At 54.9% G+C, this 20,487-nt stretch overlaps 2 protein-coding genes across 3 annotated transcripts in view; one reads left to right on the top strand and one right to left on the bottom strand.

Moving 5' to 3' along the window:
* Window positions 1–16,849, top strand: part of RASAL1 (RAS protein activator like 1) — a 29,799-nt gene extending 12,950 nt beyond the window's left edge. Inside the window, exons 6-21 of one of the 2 annotated variants that reach the window (XM_028486172.2) lie at window positions 1,501–1,582; window positions 1,726–1,857; window positions 3,634–3,722; window positions 3,982–4,099; window positions 4,233–4,386; window positions 4,765–4,829; window positions 5,123–5,235; window positions 7,283–7,475; window positions 10,369–10,506; window positions 11,067–11,211; window positions 12,419–12,591; window positions 13,585–13,722; window positions 13,810–13,945; window positions 14,679–14,799; window positions 15,766–15,842; window positions 16,104–16,849. In XM_028486172.2, the coding sequence (XP_028341973.1) occupies window positions 1,501–1,582; window positions 1,726–1,857; window positions 3,634–3,722; window positions 3,982–4,099; window positions 4,233–4,386; window positions 4,765–4,829; window positions 5,123–5,235; window positions 7,283–7,475; window positions 10,369–10,506; window positions 11,067–11,211; window positions 12,419–12,591; window positions 13,585–13,722; window positions 13,810–13,945; window positions 14,679–14,799; window positions 15,766–15,842; window positions 16,104–16,243 (2,014 nt within the window). In that variant the 3' untranslated portion in view covers window positions 16,244–16,849. The remainder of the gene's footprint in view (window positions 1–1,500; window positions 1,583–1,725; window positions 1,858–3,633; window positions 3,723–3,981; window positions 4,100–4,232; window positions 4,387–4,764; window positions 4,830–5,122; window positions 5,236–7,282; window positions 7,476–10,368; window positions 10,507–11,066; window positions 11,212–12,418; window positions 12,592–13,584; window positions 13,723–13,809; window positions 13,946–14,678; window positions 14,800–15,765; window positions 15,843–16,103) is intronic. The other variant, XM_028486173.1, reaches the window with a different exon arrangement.
* Window positions 16,850–17,776: 927 nt separating this feature from the next.
* LOC102973436 (E3 ubiquitin-protein ligase DTX1) lies at window positions 17,777–20,481 on the bottom strand. The gene is made up of 4 exons (XM_028486171.1): window positions 20,327–20,481; window positions 20,071–20,232; window positions 19,891–19,980; window positions 17,777–19,178 (listed from the first exon to the last, which is right to left on the bottom strand). The coding sequence occupies exons 1-4, from the start codon at window positions 20,468–20,470 to the stop codon at window positions 18,954–18,956; spliced, it is 621 nt and encodes a 206-aa protein (XP_028341972.1). The 5' UTR covers window positions 20,471–20,481; the 3' UTR covers window positions 17,777–18,953.
* Between the last annotated feature and the right edge of the window lie 6 nt (window positions 20,482–20,487).

The raw sequence follows: 20,487 nt of genomic DNA, 5'->3' as shown, positions 1-20,487 counted from the left end.
ACCCAGTCTGGGGTACATGCCTATCACTAAACCAATTACACTGACTCTGATGGTCAGGCCTGAGTTCCAAGCCCATTCTTGCAGTGGAAGGAGGGATCAACCCACATAAGTTATGTGGACTGGGAGAGAGGGAGGGGTAGGTCCTGTCCCAAAGAAACATAAGAAAGAAGACAGATGCAGGACCAGTAAAACCCACAGATGAACCTCCAGGGGCACCAGCTCCTGGGATATTCATCTTCCTTCTTGCCTATTTATCACTCCTCTCTGTTTCTCAGCTCCCCCATTACTCTATTTCCTTAAATACTTCCAGTCCTCTTTTCCCTCCCATCTCCTATCTTGTTTTCTGCCCTTTATTTCAACACCTTACTCCCTCGACCCTTACTTTTAGGCCAATCCTTGCCCAGGTTGGGCTGGATCTCTATTTCTAGTATGCTCTGTGACCTTAAAGCCCTTTCTTGCCCTCTCTGTGCCTCTCCTACGACCTCCAGATTTCTGTCCCCAGCTGGGGCTCCCTGGAGTCTGGATGGAGTAGCAGGCAGGCACAGGACAAACAAAAGGACTCAGTATGGGACAGGGACACCTCATCTGCTCTGTGCCCATGACCTCCTCCCCAGCCACAAAGCTGTGCAGGATCCTTGCAAGCAGGAGAGGGACTGATTGCAGTTGCTTAGCAACTGGGCTGGCTCCTAGGAAACCAAAGAAGGCTTTGGATGCCGAGCAGGGGTGGGAGAGGAGCAGCGGGAGGAAACAAGCAGCCCCTGGGTGTGTGTGGGGGGGAATGTCCCTGGATTTGGGACCTTGGGAAGGAGGGGTGGGGGAGGCTGACTGGGGTGAGCCTTTGAGTTGTCATGGCAACCAGAGGCAGGGGGTCCCTGCTTCATGCCTTTTCTTCCTCCTAGGCACGGTGTGGGCATGAGTTTGTTGAGTGAATGAGCGAGCTGAGCACTTACCACCTGCCGGCTGCTATGCTGAGCCCTTTACACATATTGTCACATTTAACCCTTGGCCCTGTGAGGTTGGTCTGTTATTACTCCGATTTTCCAGATGAAGAAACTGAGGCTCAGGGAGGTGAAATGAATTTTCCCAGTGTCACCCAGCCAGTGAATGGGAGAGTCAGGCTTCGAACCCTGACATCTGGCATCTGGTCTCCCATCCAGGGGCTCCAGGGAAACTGAGGCTCCCTTACCCCTCCTCACTGCACCTTCACCTGCTGCTTTGTGATGTTCAACTTGACCTTTCTGTGCCTCAGTTTCCTTCTCTAGAAAATAGGGGCATAGTAGCGTGTCCTCGTAGGGTAGCATTAGTCAATAGGAAGATACTGGGTTTGGATGGGCCTGGTGAGGGATGCTCCTCGCTGGATCCCTACAATGGGGTAGTTCGTTGCCTTGGAAACCAGCAGCGTTTGAATGGTCTACCCTGAACCCCTTTTCCAAGGTCCAGCTTGGGTCTTGCTCCTCAAGGGTCCTGTGACCCCCCACCCCTTACTTCATCTGTCCCCAGGGACCTGGCCCCCCGAGACATCTTCGGCACATCTGACCCATTTGCACGTGTGTTTTGGGGCAGCCAGAGCTTGGAGACTTCGGTAAGTGGTGTAGCGGAGCCGGGAGAGTGGGGCATCAGGTGACCTTGGGAAAGCCACCTAACCTCTCTGAAGCTCAGTTTTACCATCTGTAAAATGGGGACAGTGGTCCCATTAGCTCTCTCTCTCACTCCTTCCTCTCCCAGACCATCAAGAAGACTCGCTTCCCACACTGGGATGAGGTGCTGGAGCTGCGGGAGATGCCAGGTTCCCCATCCCCGCTGCGGGTGGAGCTCTGGGACTGGGACATTGTTGGCAAGAATGACTTCTTGGGCATGGTGAGCACGCCCCCCCCCAGCACCCCCCTCCCCTGACACCCTCCGTGGCTTCCCACTGCCTCCGAGGGGGAGGGGGAGATGGGCTGGGCATCTTCGGGCTTGCTTGGAAGGGTAGATGTGAAGGCTGCCTCATCAGGTCGCCTGGCCAGGCCTGGGTGATGGAGTGCCATTGTTCCATTGGTGCAGGAACCAGTCCAAGGTCACAGGGTGGGCCCAGATTCCTATTCTGGGATGAGAGTACCCAGGATGACTGTGTGCTAGCCCTGTGCTAAGTGCTTCTCCAGCATCACCTCATTTATGTAACCCTGATGGCCACTGTTAAGAGGCTAGGACCATTGTTGTCTCCATTTTACAGATGGGAAAACGAAGGTTCAGAGAGGTTAAGTGGCTTTCCCAAGGTCATATGATTAAGAAATGGCAGAGTCAAGATTTGAGTTCAGTTCTCTCTGATTCCAGAATCTAAGTCTAACTCTTACTCCTGGAAGCACTGGGCTCAAGGTCTTTCTCTTGGAACCTCAGTCTTCCCATCTGTAAAATGCATGTGATTTTTCTTACCTCTCAGTAGTAGTGGATGTATACTCAGGCCTGACAGTTTTGGGGTTTTTTTTGGCCGCACTGCGTAATCAGGGGTTGAACCTGGGCTGCGGCAGTGAAAACACTAAATCCTAACCACTAGGCCACCAGGGAACTCCAAAGGCTGACAGTTTTTAAAAGGAGGCAAGATTAGAGCAAATAAGAGGAAGACTTGGTTATGCACTCCTGGTGGGACTGTAAAATGGCGCAGCGGCTCTGGAAAACGGTCTGGCAATTCCTCAAATGATTAAAGATAGAGTTACCACATGACCCAGCAGTTCTACTCCTAGGTGTGTACCAAAGAGAAATGAGAACTTATATCCACACCAAAAAGGTTAATGTTCATACAGCATCGTTCATAATAGCCAAAAGTAGAAACAGCCCAAATGTCTATCAACAGATGAACGAATAAACAACATGTAGTATATCCACACAATGGAATATTATTCAGCCATAAAAAGGAACAAAGTACTGACACATGCTACAACGTGGATGAACTTCGAAAACACAATGCTAAGTGAAAGAAGTCAGTCCAAAACCTCCCACATCTTATATGATTTAATTTATATGAGATGTCTAATACGAGCGAATCTATAAAGACATAAAGTAGATAAGTCGTTGCCAGGGGCTAGTGGATGGGGAGTGATTGCTAATGGGTATAGGCTTTTTTTGGTGAGGGAACTGATAGAAAATGGACTGAAATTAGTGGTGATGGTCACGCAACTCTGTGAATATACTAAAAACCACTGAATTATACGCTTTAAATCAGTGAATTGTATGGGATGTGAATTATATCTCTGTAAAGTTGTCATTTAAAAAGAGAGGGAGGTGGGGCTTGTGGGCCTTCTGGACTGTCTTTATTATTTATTTACTTTTGGCCGCGCCATTGGACCGCCAGGGAATTCCCTTTATGCCTTTTGATAGATGCAAGTGTCGTCCCTAAACAGAGCTGAAAATACACTCAGTCCAGACTTGCTGTCTCTAGCAGCTGTGTGACCTTGGGCAAGTCACTCCACTTCTCTGAACCTCAGTTTCCTCAACTGTAAATTAAGTGTCCCCTGGAGGCCCTCAGGATATGGTATGGGAGGAGGAGGTAGCCCTTGGCGGGCTTTGCCGCCCCTTCTTGGGTGGGCAGCCCGACCTCTTCTTCCAGGGCTGGGTGGGGCAGAGCTCTGCTGAGGGTCTGTGTGTCCCCCCCCACAGGTGGAGTTCCCCCCGCAGGTCCTACAGCAGAACCCGCCCAATGGCTGGTTCCACCTCCTGCCCTTTCCCAGAGCAGAGGAGGATTCTGGGTAAACGTGGGTGCAGAGGGAGGAGGCTGGGCTGGAACCATGTTGGGTACCACCTTCAGCTTGTATTATTACAGTATTTATACCGGTTGATATCTGTTCACACCTGTTCATACTGGCCACACCTGCCCACACCTGTCCACACCTGTCTTGTTTTACAAATATCTTTGCTCTTTACCTGTACTCACACCTGCCTATCTTGGCTCACCGCACTGGCCCATACACACTTACGTTCCTTCACCTGTGATCTGGCCCTGGCCAGGGGGAGCCTGGGTGCTCTGCGGCTGAAGGTGCGCCTGACCCAGGACCACGTCCTGCCCTCCCAGTACTACCAGCCACTCAGGGAGTTGCTCATGGAGTCTGTGCTAGGACCGGCAGAGGTGGGTGCATCACTGCGGGTGGGCAGGGATCTGGATCATGGCCTCCCCTTGCCCAGGGGATGTCTAGCTGGGCTTTTCTGCTTTGGGCTCCCAGAGCCCCAGGCCACCTCTCCTGCCTCCTGTCCTTGTGCAGGAAGATGCTGCCAGCCCCCTGGCTGTCCTGGAGGAGCTGACCTCGGGGGACTGCCGCCAGGAGCTTGCCACCAAGCTGGTGAAGCTCTTTTTTGGCCAGGGCCTGGCTGGGCCCTTTCTGGACTATCTCACCCGGCGTGAGGTGGCACGGACCAGTGAGTTGCCTGCATGACCCTCAGGCATCACTCCCCAAGGATGAGTCGGCAGTGCGTCTCTGGGAGAGAAATGGGGGGGCCTCAGGCAGAGGGCAGGGGCTGCTGTGTCTGTATGTGTCGGAGGTGGCACGGGCTGTGCACTCCCGGTTAGCTGGGAGCATGGTCCTGGGTTCAGGCCCTGGTTTTGCTACTCATGAGCTGTGTGACCTTAGGCAGCTCGCTTAACCTCTCTGGGCCTTTGTACTGTGCACGGAGTTGACGTTGCAAATCTCCTCAATTCCTGAGGCTGGAAGAATCATGACTCCCCACCGTGGGTGGGTGGGGTGAGGTGGATTCAGCCCCCCAAATCCCAGCAAACACTTCCCTCTGTCCTCCCAGCTGACCCCAACACCCTCTTCCGTTCTAACTCCCTGGCATCCAAGTCAATGGAACAGTTTCTGAAGGTGAGTAGGTGAAGGCCTGATGGGGCCCGGCGGCAGCTTCCTCAAGGGAACTCCCTTCCCAGTGCTTACTCGGACCCCAGAGCTTGGCCAGCCTCAGGTGGCACTGGGTGGCTGAGCTGGGGTGCTGGTGGCTGGTGGCTGGCCCAGCCCTGAGTTGCACCCCAACCCCAGCCCTTGGGCAGGCCCCCACCTCGCTCTGAACCTCTCCCTGCGTCGTGCCCCTGCCCCTCGCTCACGGGCACACCCTGGCCTCGCCCTCAGCCCCACCCCGTGTGGTGCCCCCCTGCCCCCAGCTCGTGGGCATGCCCTACCTGCACGAGGTCCTGAGGCCGGTGATTAACCGCGTCTTCGAGGAGAAGATGTACATGGAGCTGGACCCATGCCGGATGGACCTGGGCCGCACCAGGTGAGCCAAGCCTGAGGGGTGAGCCCTCCACGGCCCCCTTGTCTGCCTGCAGCCTTGTCAGGCCGGGTCTCTGCCGACTGCCCCCCACCCCTCCCTCCAGCACGACTGCTCAGGAGCCCCGCATTCTACCTCAAAGCCTCCCCTGCAAGCACCCAGCCCCTCCGACGGTGTCGTGCAGTGGTTATGGGCAGGACTCTGAGACATGAGCTGCCTGGGTCCAAATCCCAGCTTCGCCACACCTGCTGGGCAAGTTACTTAAACCCCCGTGAATATCTACCCGATGGATTGTCATGAGAATTAACTGAGTTATACACACAAAGCCCAGCATTAACTAACACTCCATAAGTACTAGTTATTTCTGTTATCGTGGTGGTGGTGGCTGAGGCCCTTGGGGGAGGGCCCTGCGTGGGTCTGCGAGCAGAGGTGGCATCCTGCAGCGCTTGATGACATGGGGTTAGGGAGCAGGGCAGTGACGGGGTTGGGGGAGTCAGTTCATGCCAGTGCAGCATACGGGATCTTAGTTCCCTGACCAGGGATCGAACCCGCGCCCCCTGCAGTGCAAGTGCAGAGTCTTAACCACTGGACCGCCAGGGAAGCCCATGGGCTCCTCCTTTCTTGCCAGGACTTTCCTCCTCCAGCCAGGGTGGGCGGGCGGGCTTGTTCCTGCCAAGCCATCCGAGCCGGTTTCGGGGCAGTCCATTGGGGACCATGGTGGAGGCAGGAGAGGGTCTTTCCTTCACTTTGGGCTTTGCCCAGCAAGTGCTGCCCACACCTTCCAACCACCCCGGAGGCAGGTATTAGGATCCCTTTTTAACAGATGAGGAAACTGAGGCTCAGAGAGGGGAGGTCACCTGCCTAAGGTTGCACAGTTGGGAAGTTGCAAAGTGGGGATTTAAATCCAGGCCCTGAGCAGAAGGGCAGAGTCCATCTGTGAAACCCCTAGGCCAGGGCTTTTCCCAGCACACCTGGCAAGGATGATGGGAGTCCGTGGGCGCCCGCAGGGAGCAGGAGCATCCAGGAACCTGGGCAGGGCAGAGTTGCAGACAGACTCTGGAACTGGCAGTCTTGAGTTATAATCTCTGTTCTGCCACCTATTTGCAATGGGACCTGTCTGAGCCTCAGTTTCCTCATCTGTTAAATGGGAACAATCAGCCTACGTAATCTAACATTGGGTTGCCATTAGGATTAAATGAGTCAATGCCAGAGACAATTAGTTCAGGGCTTAGCTTGTTGGGTCCAGGGCACAGTGGGGCTGAGAACCCCCAGCCTGACTTCCATGGAATTTACAATATGAGGGTAGGCAAGACAGACCCTAAACCTGCATGGGGACAGGAAGGAAGGGAACAAGATCATTGCAGATAGAAAAGTGCTATTCCATCGTCCATTCAACGAAACAATTGTTAAGCACCTACTATGTGCCAGGCACTGGGCTGAATGCTGAGTTCGTAGCAGGGAGCAAATGGACACAAATCCCTCTTCTCAGGGGAGACAGATAATAAACTAAAGAAGAAGGTTATTGCAGGCGATCAGTGGAAAGGAGGGAGATAAAGTGAGGGAGGGTCCTGGCAAGAACCAGGAGCAGGGGAGGGACTTGCGATATTCCGTAGGGTGGTCACAGGGACAGCCTCCCAGAGAAGGGGACATGGAAGCAAAGACTTGGAGGAGTTGAGGGAGGGAGTCGTGCACAGATCTGCTGGAAGAGTGTTCCAGGCAAGGGGAACAGCAAGTGCAAAGGCCCCGGGGCAGGAGTGTGTGTCTGGCAGGTCCACACTGAAAATGCACTGAACAAGGGTCCGTGAGGATGAGCAGTGGGGGAGGAATGGCCTCTTTGAGAAGGTGACTCCCAGCAGGGCGACCAGCAGGTACAAAGGCTCCAAGACAGCAATAAGCTCCGTGTGTTTAAGCAGCTGCAGTGGAATGGTAGGAGGGGAGGCCGTGGAGATGGGATGGGAAGGTGGGTGCTCTCTGAGCTCAGTGGGGACCCATGCAGGGTTTTGAGCAGGCAGATGCCAGGCTCTGAGGCGGAGCCCTCCACTTGCTCCCCCAGGAGAATCTCCTTCAAGGGTGCGCCCTCCGAGGAGCACGTGCGGGAGGCCAGCCTGGGGCTGCTGACGGGCTACCTGGGGCCCATCATGGATGCCATTGTGGGCTCCGTGGGGCGCTGCCCGCCCGCCATCCGCCTCGCCTTCAAGCAGCTGCGCCAGTGCGTGGAGGAGCGCTTTCCCCAGGCAGAGCACGAGGTGGGCCAGGCACTCCCATTGGGCAGATGGGGAGACTGAGGCTGGGGAGGGGTAGTAGCTTGTCCAGGGTCACAGGGAGAGGAAGGGCAGGGGTGGGACAAAACCTGGGCTGCCCACGCAGAAGTGCTGTGCGTCTTGGCAGAAGTGCGGACAGTGTTCTGATAGGATCTGGGACCCCGGGGTGATGATGATTATGATCACGATGATGATAATAATAGCAGTTAACACTATATAGAGCCCTTTCTAGGAGTCAGACCTTGTTTTACATATTTATTACCTCGTCTAGTCTTCACTTTCACCCTACGAGCTGGGTGCCAGTATTATTCCATTTTACAGAGGAGGAAACTGAGGCCCGAGAGGTTAAGTTACACAGCTAGGAGGGGGCAGTGATGGGGATAGGCACCCACCCAGGCAGACTCCTGAATCTGTGCTCATAACCACTAAATAATACAGTCTGGTGCAAAGCAAGTGCTTCTTAAATTCCAGCTATTAGAGAGAGAGAGAGACAGAGAGACAGAGATGGCTGGCACACAGTTCCCAGTAGCAGACACCTAAAATAAAGTCTAAAAATAAATCCCTGCACGTGCTAGTGCTTTTCTAATACTGATACAAAAGTTGAACTCCAGGTGCTGTAGGGTTCAGGCAGGTGAGGTAAATGAACAGAGCAGTCAAGGTGTCGTGCAGTAGGGAGTGGTAGAGACTGTGGCAAACTGGAGCTCCCACAGCTTGTCTTAAAGGGGCAGATCCAGACAATCAATTATTGCCATGTAGGAATAGGGACCCAATATTGCCAGATCTTCAGAGTTTTTTTGTTTGTTTGTTTTTTAATCCAACAGTCTGGATTTTAGGTGTGGAATCTTATTTTTAAAATTTTGGCACTAGTTTACCTAACAACAATAACACAACAATAATACAATCATTACACGTTTGCAGCTGGACTGGCCTGTGGGTTACCAGTTTGAGACCCCCAGGTTTAATGCTCAGCATGCCTTCCGAGGTGGCCGTCATGGTCCTCGCTTACAAATGACACCGAGTGAGACTAGGTCTTACACAGCACTGACATAACAGAAATGCAGACTGGAGTTCGCTTTGCAGAAAGATCTAGGACCCGCTAAATGTTGGAGATGTGATGGCCCAATCCCTAGAGCCTGGGTCAAGAGGTCCTGATTTATGCCACACCTCTCCCCACTTACAGATGGGGAAACTGAGGCCCAGAGAGGTGAGGCACCTTGGTCAAGAGTCGTGGACTCAAGGCTAGGCCTCCAGACTCGCCGTGGGAATCTCTTCCTTTTTCCCTCATCCCCGCCTGAGGAGTGAGCTCTGGGCCTCCAAACTGGGACATGGGTGATTTACCCCACAGCTGCAGGGCTCTTGCCTGGGTTGCCAGTGGAGGTGCTAAGTGGGACATAGCCAAGGCAGGGAGGCAGGGAGGGAGGCGGGAGGCCAGCGCCCCCGACAGCCTGGCTCTTGTGGGAGGAGCCGAGATCAGTGACACCCAAGTGTCCCCCAGTTCTCAGCCTCCACGGTAGGCAGAGGCCACGGGCAGGGAGCAGAGACTTCCTCAGGCCCATGAGGATGGGTGGGGTCGCGGGAACCCAAGGGAGCCCCTTTCTTTGCCGCTCTGACACTTGTTCCTCCTTCTCAAGAAAGGAGGAAGTTAATGAGCTGCTATCAAAGGCTAAAATTACCCTGGAACATGGCGGGCTTGGGGGGACAGCCTTGGGGGCAGTTCAGGGTTCCAGATGAGTGGGACCTCCACCCTCACCTCTGGGCAGCTCCAGGTGCCCAGCTCCTGGCAGGGCTCACTGTCAATGCAGAGGTGCCCCCTGGGAAGTTGGCACACACCCAGAGAGGGTATTGTCTTATGTGTGACTACAACCCCTAAATAAACACTGCAGCACATTCTCGGGCTAAATATAGCTTGGTGAGTGTGAGGGGTAGGTGAGGAATCCCCTGGGGGGAGCCTGTACCCCGGAGAGAGAGACACCTTCTCCCCAAGTCCCCTCTGCTGGAGCTGGCGGAACCAGCCTTATGTGCATGCAGGTGGGCCAGGCCTGGGTCTCACACAGAGGGGTGCCATACTTTACAGTTTGTAGGGGGCAGAGGTTGGGGCTGGGGGATGTGCAAGGGAGCCAGCTGAACTGGGTTCACTACTGAGCCTCAGTTTCTTCATCTGGAAAACAGAGATAATAGGATCTACCCCCATGGGATTGCTTTAGGAATAAATGTGACAGTTCAGGCTGAGTTTTTGACACTCAGTAGCTAGTGTTGAATGCAGGAGGGTGTGGTGAAGAGCAGAGTTCAAATCCTGCCTGGGTTCAAATCCTGGCTCTGCCACTTATAGCTGTGTGGCCTTGGGCAAGTGACCTTCCCTCTCTGGGTCTCAGTTGCTTCCTCTCAAAAATGGAGATGCAGCACCTCCTAGGGTGAGTATTAAATAAGCAAATGTATGGAGAAGTATTTGGCCTGTTGCTATTCATTATCAGAAATTGCAGATCTGGGTTTGAATCCTGCCTCTTCTACTCAGCAGCTGTGTGACCTTGGGCAAGTCACTTGACATCTCTGAGCCTCTGGTTCCTCAGCTGTAAAATGGGAATAACGATGATGCCTCTTTCATAGGGCTGTGCCCTTAGCACAGTGCTTGGCACAAAGCAGACTCTGAGGATGTTTGGCTAAGTCTGATCGTGCAGGATTGGTATTATTACTCCATTTTCCAGGTGGGGAAACTGAGGCCCAGAGACGAAAAGCCTCCTCGGCAGACCAGGATGGCCTCCTGACCTGTCTCCCATTCTACTTTCCCTTGTACCACCAATCTTTAGTCCTTGCTGCCTCAGTTTCCCCAGCTGGGAAATGGATTTGAGGGACCCCTCTCACCTGCTGCTCCTCTCCGCAGGATGTGAAGAACCTGGCCATAAGTGGCTTTCTCTTCTTGCGATTCTTCGCTCCTGCCATCCTCACCCCGAAGCTGTTTGACCTCCGGGACCAGCACGCAGATCCCCAGACCAGTCGCTCACTGCTGCTGCTTGCCAAGGTGCCGGCAGTGGAGCCCCCCATCTTGGCTGCCCTTAGCCAGTGAGAAGCATGGGAGGAACAGAGTCGAGGCCAGACCCGTGGAAGACCCAAATGAGACCCAGAGAAACCTCTGTTTGAAACGGCACCATTAGCTTTCCATCCTGAATGTGAAAGTGTTCATTTCTCTTTCTAATTCCCTCTTTGGAACAAAACCCCTACCTTTCCAGGGGGAAAGCGGGAAGCAGGCTAGCAGTCATTTATGCCTTAGTATGAATTAGACCATCCTTTGCAAAGGGGCCACATTCTGAGGTTCTGATGGGTTCGAGTATGCATGATGGGATCAAGCAGTCCTGAATGGGGTTATCTGGGTTCAGGAGGGGACAAAATAAAAGCACTGGGGTTACATATCTGTGCACAGAGAGGGACAGATATCGTCTAAAGCACGTGCTGCGAGGAGTTTTCTCCTTTTGTTGAGCACTGATTTGGGAGCCAGGACTCTGGGGCTCTGTTCTGGGTCTAGAGAGGGCCTTCCTCACTGCAGTGACCTTGGCCCTGGCATCCCCTGCTTCTTTGCTCCAGGCTGTGCAAAGCATTGGAAACCTGGGCCAGCAGCTGGGCCAGGGCAAGGAGCTGTGGATGGCCCCCCTACACCCCTTCCTGCTGCAGAGTATTTCGCGCGTGAGAGACTTCCTGAACCAGCTGGTGGATGTGGATGGGAAGGAGGGTGAGTTCCTGTGGCCCTGCCACAGCCAGCTTGTCATTCCACTGGACCCTCGGGACCTGCCCTTCTACCACCCCTCCCCCACCCCTAGCACTGAGACCGTAGACCTGTGGGTCAGCTAGTCAGTCAACTAACATTTCCTGGCACATACCGCGCTAGGTCCCACAGACGAACAGACTCAGGCCCTCCAGACCATTCCAGCCCGTGTGGAGATGTGAGTGGGAATCGTGGCATGGTACTCATGCAATTGACAAATATCTATTAAGTGCCTACTTTGTAATAGACACTGTTCCAGGTGCTGGGGAAACAGCAGTGGACGAGACAGAAGAAACTCCTGCTCTCGTGGAAGTTTTATTCTAGTGGAGACAACAAGCTGTAAACAAGATTAATTACCAAATCACATGTGTTAATGGAGTGATGAGTGCTTAGGAGAAAAAATAAAAGAGGGACGGGAATATTGGGCTGGGGGTGGCAGGTCATTCTTTTAGAGATGGTGGCCAGGAATGGCCTCACTAGGCTGATATTAAAATAAAGACCTGAAAGAGGACAGAGAGCAAGCCATGAGGATCCTGGGGAAGTGTTCCAGGCTGGGCACAGCATGTGCAAAGGCCCTGAGGTGGGGACACAGAGTGACAGTGAGGGGGCCAGTGAAGAAGAATGAATGAGAGGGAGTGAAAGACAGGTGAGGGGGGCAGATCATGTGGGGTCGCTGGAAGGATTTTGGCTTTCACCTGGAGTGAAATGGAACTACGGGATAGTTTGAAGCAGAGGAGTTGGGGGTGAGTCTATATCACAGTGTGGGGCCTGGGTCATGAGACAGTTGGGTCCAAGTCACATAAGAGCAACCTGTCGAAATGTGGAGGCCTGGTTGTGGCCTGGTGAGGTCCCTGTGTGCTGGGGAGGGCCTGTGTCTGGACCCCCTAAGGGTGGCTAGATCCAGGGCACTCCCTGGACTGACTCCATAAGGCGTGGCTCCCCCTGCTGGCTGCCTGCACATCCCTCAAGTTGCAAAGGGATCGCCAAGGCCAACTTCGGGCCCCTCACTCCCTACCATCCCCAGGCCCCATTCCCTATGGAGAAAGTGGAGTCCAAAGTCATCTTCTCCATCCTCCTGCCTCTAGGGGAGCCAAGAATCACGCTCCTCCATGAGGCCCTCTGCAGGTTGAGCCTGGGTGGGAAGGGTTCACAGTCCCCCCTCCCCATTTCCCAGAGCCTGGGGGCCCAGCCAGGGCCCTGGTCCTGCCCTCGGTGACTGTTCGAGAAGGCTACCTGCTCAAGCACAAGGAAGAGCCCACCGGCCTGGCCCCACGCTTTGCGTTCAAGAAGCGCTACTTCCGGCTCAGCGGGGAGATGCTCTCCTACTCCAGGAGTCCTGAGTGTCAGGTGGGGCTCCAGCCCACTGTGGAGGGTTTTCCAGGGGTGGCCTCACTCATAGAGCTGCCTCTTTGTACCCAGGGAGATACTGCGGTCCAGGAGGGGACAAGGACTGCCCAAGGCCCCGTGGCAGCTTAGCAAGTCCGAACTCTGAGGCCAGGCTCTGCTCATATCTTTGGGTCAGTGTGGGCGCAGGACACGGACAGGCAAACACCTACACATAGCATCAAACATTCTTCAGAACATGCACTTATGGTGGCTGGGACGTATCCTCCCAGATGTGGACATGCACAGGGCATGGAAACTGCTTAACCCCACTCAGATGGGGTTAAGGTCTCTGCCCACATACCATAGAGACTCACAGAAAATTGGATCTGTTCACCCAGAGGCACATGCCCGGCTGGACAGGCACTCACATCCAGGCATTTGTTCACTCATTCATTCATCCATCAAGCATTTATTCGAGCACCTACTATGTACCATGCAGTGTTCTAGTCACTGGAGATACCACAGTAAACAAGACATAAACTCCCTGCTCTCATGGGGCTGCCATTCAAGTCTAGCACAAACTGAGACATACACTGGATCTACCCATTTCTGTGTCTGCACATCTACAGATCATAATAGCTAACGCTGGAGAGGGTGCCCACAACTTATTCTTTCTACTTCATCAGCAGAGTGTAGATTGTAGAATTCAACTCCCTGGGTTTCAATTCTGGCTCCACCAGCTGAGTGACCCCAGGAGGGTCCTTTAATCGTCTTGTGCCTCAGTTTCCTCATCTATAAATTGGGAGGAATAATAGACCCAGCCTCAGAAATAAGTTGAGAAATGTATAGTGCTTAAACTACATCTCAAGTGCTGTGTCAGGGGTTGCGAGGAGGAGGAGGAGGGGGAGGAGGGGAAGGACGGGAGGAGGAGGAGGAGGAGGAGGAGGAGGAGGAGGAAAAGCCACCCCAGCCCCAGCGCCCGGCCCGCCCGGCAGCGACAGTCCTCTCTCCCAGATGCGCTCCTCCATCCCGGTGTCGCACATCCGCGCCGTGGAGCGCGTGGACGAGGGCGCCTTCCAGCTGCCGCACGTGATGCAGGTGGTGACGCAGGACGGCGCGGGAGCGCTGCACACCACCTACCTCCAGTGCAAGGTGAGGCGGCGCGAATATGAGGGAGGAGCGGAGGGAGCCCCTTGGGTCCCACCCCACCTCTGACCGCCCCCCACCAACTCCCTGAAGAACGTGAACGAGCTCAACCAGTGGCTATCGGCCCTGCGCAAGGCCAGCGCCCCCAATCCGGACAAGCTGGCCGCCTGGCACCCCGGTGCGTTCCGCAGCGCGCACTGGACCTGCTGCCTCCAGGCCGAACGCTCAGGTGAGCGGGGCGGGGCGGACTCAGGCCCCGCCCTCCACACCTGTCAATCAGAGAGTGTCCCACCTCATCCTGGGTTGGCGCTGCAACTTTGGGCAAGTTGCTTAACCTCTCTCTTGCCTTAAAGTCTCCCCAGGTGTGAAATGGGGTTGATAATAGTGTCCACCTTGTAGCATTGCTGTGAGGAGTAAATAAGTTGACATATGCAAAGCGATTAGAACACTGCCTGGCACACAGATATCTTTTAAGCGCCCACTAAACGCCGGGTGTCTAGTGGTACACAGACATCAGGCTTGCTCTCAAGGAAAACAAGTGAATAACCAGACCATTGTAATACAGTGTTACAAGTGCCAAGGTGTGGCTTTTGAGACTCCAGAGAACAGCTCTGACCCAGCCCCAGGGTAGGACAGCAAGGAGGGCTTCCTGGAGTAGGTGCTGCTTAAATGTGACCTGAGAAGGTTTAAGAGTTAAGTAGTGAAGTTGGAGGAAGGAAGAGTGTTTCAGGCAGAGCAAACGTGGGCTGAAGGATTGAAAAAGCTCTGTGGCTGGAGCCTAGAATGTGGGAGGGGGATGGAGAGAAGTGAGACTGTGGCTCTTCTGGGCGAAGGTTGAGGCAGTGGGGCTGAGGGAAGTAATAGGTTTGAAGGGTGATTTTAGAGGCAGAAGGGGCAGGGCTTGGCCATGGGGCTTCTGAAAGGGGAATGGAAGGTTAATGATGATGCCGTGTCCCCCTCAGCTGCTGGTTGCAGCCGCACACACTCAGCCGTCACCCTGGGGGACTGGAGTGACCCGCTGGATCCCGATGCTGAGACCCAAATGGTGTATCGACAGTTGCTTCTAGGGCGGGACCGGCTCAGGTGGGTCCTCCCCGCCACCCAACCCACTTCACTATGACCAGCTGGGGCAGCTACCCACTGTGCCCTCCCCATGTCCACATGTTCTTTCTTTCCATGTGCATCTGATGAGCTTCTGGGGGCGCAGGCTCCAGGGGAGGACTGGGCATCCTCAGGTGGACCCTAATGTGGAACTGGATCTTTTTTTTTTTTTTTTTTTACTTTTTGGTCATGCTGCGCAGCATGTGGGGTCTTAGTTCCCCGACCAGGGATCGAACCTGCACCCACTGCATTGGAAGCACAGAATCTTAACCACTGGACCGCCAGGGAAGTCCCACGGATCTTGGGATCTTTTGATACCCAGGACTCCGGAGACACAGGGCACAGAGCTTGGATGTGTCCCTCCACCTTGCTGGCTGGCCTCAGGATCACTGTCATTCAGTGACGGAGATTTGTTCCAACTCATAGTGTGGGTTCTGAAGCTGGCCTGCCTGGGTTCAAATCCTGGACTGGCTACTCACTGGCTGTGTGATCTTGGGCGAGTTGCTTACCTTCTCTACCTCAGTTTCCTCATCTGGAAAATAAGGGTACCAATTGTACATACCTCATGGGGTTGTCCTAAGGAACAAATGAGCTAATACAGGTAAAGCACTTTGTAGGTGCCTGGCCACATAATTAGCTTTCAATAAAGGGTAACAATTATTATTATGCTGTGTGACCTTAGGTAAGTTACATTACTTCTCTGCGTGTCAGGGATCATCTGTATAACGGAGCTAATAGTAAGTACCTACATGTGTTTTGTGCTAATTAAATGAGTTTATACATGTAAAGGGCTTAGAATAGGATCTGACATGCTATAAATGTTTGCTGTGATGATGATGATGGTTTAGTGGGAATCTGTAATGTCTCCTTCAACCAACAGAATCTCTGGGTTCGAGAGCAGCATTGGGACCCAGGAACCAGCTTGGTTTTCTCCCTCTTAACTTTCAGGATGAAATTCCTGGAGGATTCCACCCTGGATACGACTCCCGAGGCAGACACAGAGAAGGGCTCCAGTGCCACGGAAGGTAAGGGGATAAGGAGGTCCCTTTTCTTTGCCCTCTCTGAAACCTCCCACAACTTGCTCAGCACCCCGCCCTGTCCTCCCCTCCCACTCTCCTCTTTCCAGTCCACCAGCAGCCCAGAGGGCTGTGTGTATGCGGCTCTGGCACATTTTAGGATCTCCGGGCACCAGGCACATATGGAGCCTGAGGAAGCCACTGGATCTGAATTACAGTAGCCTGCCCTGGTCTCGCTGAGCCCCTGTGGCCTCCTTTTCTTTCTCCCAGGGGCCTGTCCTGATGCCCTGGCTCACCAGAGAGAGGCAGCTGCCCGTCTGCTGGAGGTGCTCGCAGACCTGGATCAAGCCCACGAGGAGTTCCAGCATCAGGAGCAGCGGAAGGTGGCCCCAGGACCCCTGAGGCCCTGAGGACATGCCAGAGCCAGCCTGAAAGGAGGCAGAAAGAGCTGGTGGGCCCTTCTCAGCGTCCCCTGGCCCAGGAGTCTCCTCGTGGCTGTCCGGTACCTCGTTGATGCTGTGGCTTGCAGGCTCCCAGAGATATCCTAATCCCATGTGTCCTAAGCCCAGAACCCAGGCATGGAAACCCTTTGGCAGGGGACCATGCTTGCACTGAATGAGTCTTACCCTCTGGGTTGAGGCACTCTGGAGTGGATGGAATAAGGAACCTGACCCACTTGTCTCAGCCTGAGGTTTCTGCTTCACAGGACTGGCCTCTACCCACACTGACATGGCCAGCCTGGCCCTGAGCTGCTGGATACAGCTGTACCTGAATCCCTGATGTCCATGTGGCCTTGTTGCCCCAAATAGGCACTAAACAGGCTCAACCTTTCCTGTTTTCATGTCTGCCAATCCCTGTAGCCACATTGATCCTCCTGAGCCCTGTCCTTGGCCGAGAATCCTAACCGCAAGCCTCCAGAATCAGGTGCCCTCAGGAATAACTGAGGCTGAGCCCAGCGTGCGTGACTCAGACCCTTGGGAGACTTTGGACCAGGCTCTTTCCCTCTCTTTGAGCCTCAGTTTACCCTGTATAAAATGAGGAGGGAGTCTAGATGTGTGGTTTTCAAAATGGGTTCCATGGGGATAGCATGGGAGCCAGGGAGGGATTTCTCAGACTGTGGTTCAAAGCCCACCCGCAGGTTGTCTGCTAGAAATGCAGATTCCTGGGACCGCCCCCAGATCTCCTGAATCAGAATCTTGAGGGAGCGTGAGGGCAGGAATCAGGGTTTGAAACAAGTTCCACAGGTGATGTGGATACACATGAGATTTGAGGACCATGGGGCTGGGTGATTTTGTATATTGAGGTGAGATTTTGTTTGAGAATTAATCACAGAAGGTAAAATGTTCGGGAACACCCAACTGGCAGAATTGGAAGGGCCTCCAAAGACTCATTTCCAGTTTTGTGTGACGAGAGGGTAGGACAGAAACCTAAGCCTATCTGGCTGGGGAGTGGGGTGTGGTGGCGGTGACATGGACCAGATGCAGTGCTATCCTGAGCGTGGCCGGAAGGGGTCGCCTGGAGCCGCAGCGTCCACCACAGCCTCCTAGCATCCTGGGATGTTGCAGAGACTGACAGGAGACTTGCTGCAGGTCCTGGGATACGTCCCTGTCTCTCCCTAGACAGAACCTGGTCCTCCTCCCTGAGGGCAGAGGCTGGGGCTCTGAGGTTCCAACGTGCCGATCACGGCGTCTCCCGACTCCTCCATATTTTCCAGGAGGCTCGCAGCTCCCAGCCCAAGTTCCTCATTCCTAGTTATTGTACCAGGGAGCAGCTGTGTGCATTGCTGTGCCCGTGCTTGAGAGCAGAGCTTTCACCTGTGCCCTCCTGGGGACTAGGATTGGGAGGGTCTGCCTCTGCCACCATTTCACCCCCTGCCTGCCCCAGGACAAGAGAAGTATGGGGACCCTCCATCTCCAGCTGCCCCAGGCTGATGGGGCAATGGTCCTGGGTCACCATTTTGCTGCAAGCTCCCCCATGGGATGGACCGAAAGCCTCCAGAAACAGAGCCACGCACACCCCTTCTTGACAGGAAAAGACCCAGCGGAGGAGGAGAAAGACCATTTATTTCTCCACCCACAGTGGGACTGGTAGATTTTCAAAAGAGCAATCACTGGCGTCCCTTTAAATCTTGGCTGACTTCCGCCGTGGCAGCCAATCAACAGAGGCAGAGCTGGTGAGTTGCCTGGGCAACAGGCCCCTGGTTGGCTGAGACCTTCAGCCACCCCACTGCCCACTCCCAAGGAAAGGGAAGTGGACTCTTTGCCGTCCGGTCTGCTTTTTAAACCTGCTGGCCTAAGCCAGGCCTCCTTGTCTCACTCCTGAAGCCAGAAGCTCCAGCCTTTGGATCTTGACATCGGGAGCGATTTGGTGGAGAGGATGGGGTGGGGAGGAGAGGAAAACAGTGCCTTTATCAGGAACAGACATAAGGCCTGGGGGTGGCAGGGGAGAAGAAGGAGGTCAGGGTCCCAGAAGGATGAAGAGACATAAGCACAAAATAAGATTCTCCTCGTCTGTCTCCCTGGCCCGCCCCTTTGCAAAACTGCTGAATATTCTGGGAGCTTCCACCCTGTGGGCCCACAATTGCCCATCAGTGGGTGGCAGAGGTGGGGGGAGGCTGAGGCTCCCGAGTGCCCCCTTTTCTCCCGGACCCTCACCAGGCCCCCGAGTGCTTGACCCGAGTCCTTCTGTTTGCAGACAAGCCTGTACAGATGCGATAGAGACACAGATGGGAATCCACACGGAGTATCACAGGGGTCTTTCTGTCTCTTCCCCCCCAGTCTGGGGGTAAGTAGAGGCACGTGGGTGTGCGTGCATGTGTGCAACAGGACACGTGTGTTGGTGTGAGGGGGTGGGGCTCTGTCTTTTCGGTAGGGAGGTTGCTGTGGTTTCCGGTACACCCTTGCGACCCTCTCAGGTAGCTAGGGTCGAAGCCGGCTGGCCTGCCATCCTCCCATCATCCTAACTGCTACCGGCCAAATCCCGGGAACGCTTCTGGCTCCTCCTGCAGGCTCCTCCCCAGCCCTGAACCTGGGTCGCCAGGACACACCTGGCGGAGGGAGGCATGTGCTGCATGTGCTGGACCAGGGGCAAAGCAGGAGGGAAGGTGGGCAGCGTCGGGCCTCAGGCCTTGGCCACAGCCTCGGACACACCCTGGGCTGTGAGCTCTGCCAGCACGTTGTCTAGGTAGCTAGCGTCCGGGTAGCCGTGGCCCGTGAGGTTGGATCCAAACTCGGTCTTGTGGTGGATCTCGTTCCACACCACGGTGTCCGACTCGCCCGTGGTGTTGGATGTGCCGATGGTGAAGATAAGTCTCCGCTCCCAGGCGGTGATAAGCAGCCTCAGCACCTGGAGGGCAGGGCAGGCAAGGGTCCCAGCCAGCCCCACCCACAGCTTGAGTCCCTCGCTGACCACACTGTGCTCCCCTGCAGGATTCCCTGTGGCTGCCCAGCTTGGCCACTTCCTTCCCTAGACTGACTCCCACTCTGAGCTCCCCCAGTAAAAGCACTTCCCATGTTACCAGCCTGTTTCTTTGGGGTGAAGGGTCTCAAACTGATGGCCCTCAGCTGTGTTTGGTTTGGACCTCCTGCTGTATCAAATAGCCACTTTGTGACTTCATTGGCAATATTCAAAAACCTGGGGATTTCACGTGAAAATCAGAATTTCTGGCTTCTCTTGAAAAACAAAAAGTGAAAGCAGACGGTCTCTAGCGTGGCAGTGAAGAACCTAGACTGCTTGGGTTCAAATCCAGGCTCCACCGTTTACTAGCTGTGTGACCTTGGGCAAGTTACTTGCCCTCTCAGAGGCTTCATTTCTTTATCTCTAAAATGAGGTCAAGACCTTGACTTCAGCAGGCTGGTGAATGAGATGAGATGTGTGAGGCGACTGGCAGGGCTAGACACACACACACACACACACACACACACACACACACACGTACACACTGGGTGGTTATGGTTAGTGCTGTGCAGGGACTGGGGAGAACGGGGACCACAGGTCCAGCTGATGGCGTCTGGGGGCCCAGCCTGCTTCCGCACCCCCGCGCCCTCACGGCACCCACCTTCCGGCCCTTCTCGTTGTTGGGCAGATAGCAGTGGCGCGGGAAGCCTCTTGCAGTGAACTTCTTGCCTGGGTTGGGGTGCTCAGGGCCCTGTGGGAGAGGCAGCAGGGGCTTGAGCCACAGACAGCGGCGGTAGCGGTGGCCTCGGGAGGGCTCACAGCCGGGGGCCTGGGGGCTCACCTGGATGCCTGTGGGGATGTCGTAGACGATGCGGATGGTCTGGGTGTCAGCGAAGCCGGGCAGCGAGTGGGGGATGAGGTGAAACTCCATCTTCCCGGGTGGCTGAGTGCCCGTCTTCTCCCCGTAGATGGCCTTGCAGGTGGGGCACTGCAGACTGCCATCCTGGGGTGCGGGAGAGTGGCCGTGAGGTCCCCAGGTGTCCTGGCCCCGCCCGGCCCCCCTGCCTACTCCCCACCCACTGCCCCACCCAGCCCACCTTGTTGCCATTGGAGTACATGGCCACGAGGCACAGCAGGTGGTACATGTGGCCACAGCGGCCCAGGCGGCCCACGAGCTCAGGTCGCACGCCCTTGTGCCGAAGCACGCCCTCGTAGCTGGAGGCCGTGACCAGCCGCTCCATGCAGATGGTGCAGTCCT

The sequence above is a fragment of the Physeter macrocephalus genome, unplaced genomic scaffold (genome assembly GCF_002837175.3).
Source record: "Physeter macrocephalus isolate SW-GA unplaced genomic scaffold, ASM283717v5 random_519, whole genome shotgun sequence".
In the NCBI taxonomy this organism is placed as follows: Eukaryota; Metazoa; Chordata; class Mammalia; order Artiodactyla; family Physeteridae; genus Physeter; species Physeter macrocephalus.
The sequence above is the reverse complement of the archived record's forward strand: the minus strand, read 5'-3'. Positions and strand labels throughout refer to the sequence as shown.

Coding starts and splice junctions, on each gene's coding strand:
- LOC102973436 (XM_028486171.1), bottom strand. CDS start 20,470: ATGGAGCGGCTGGTCACGGCCTCCAGCTACGAGGGCGTGCTTCGGCAC. Junction 20,233..20,326: donor TGTACTCCAATGGCAACAAG/GTGGGCTGGGTG, acceptor CCCGCACCCCAG/GATGGCAGTCTGCAGTGCCC. Junction 19,179..19,890: donor ACAACGAGAAGGGCCGGAAG/GTGGGTGCCGTG, acceptor CCTGCCCTCCAG/GTGCTGAGGCTGCTTATCAC.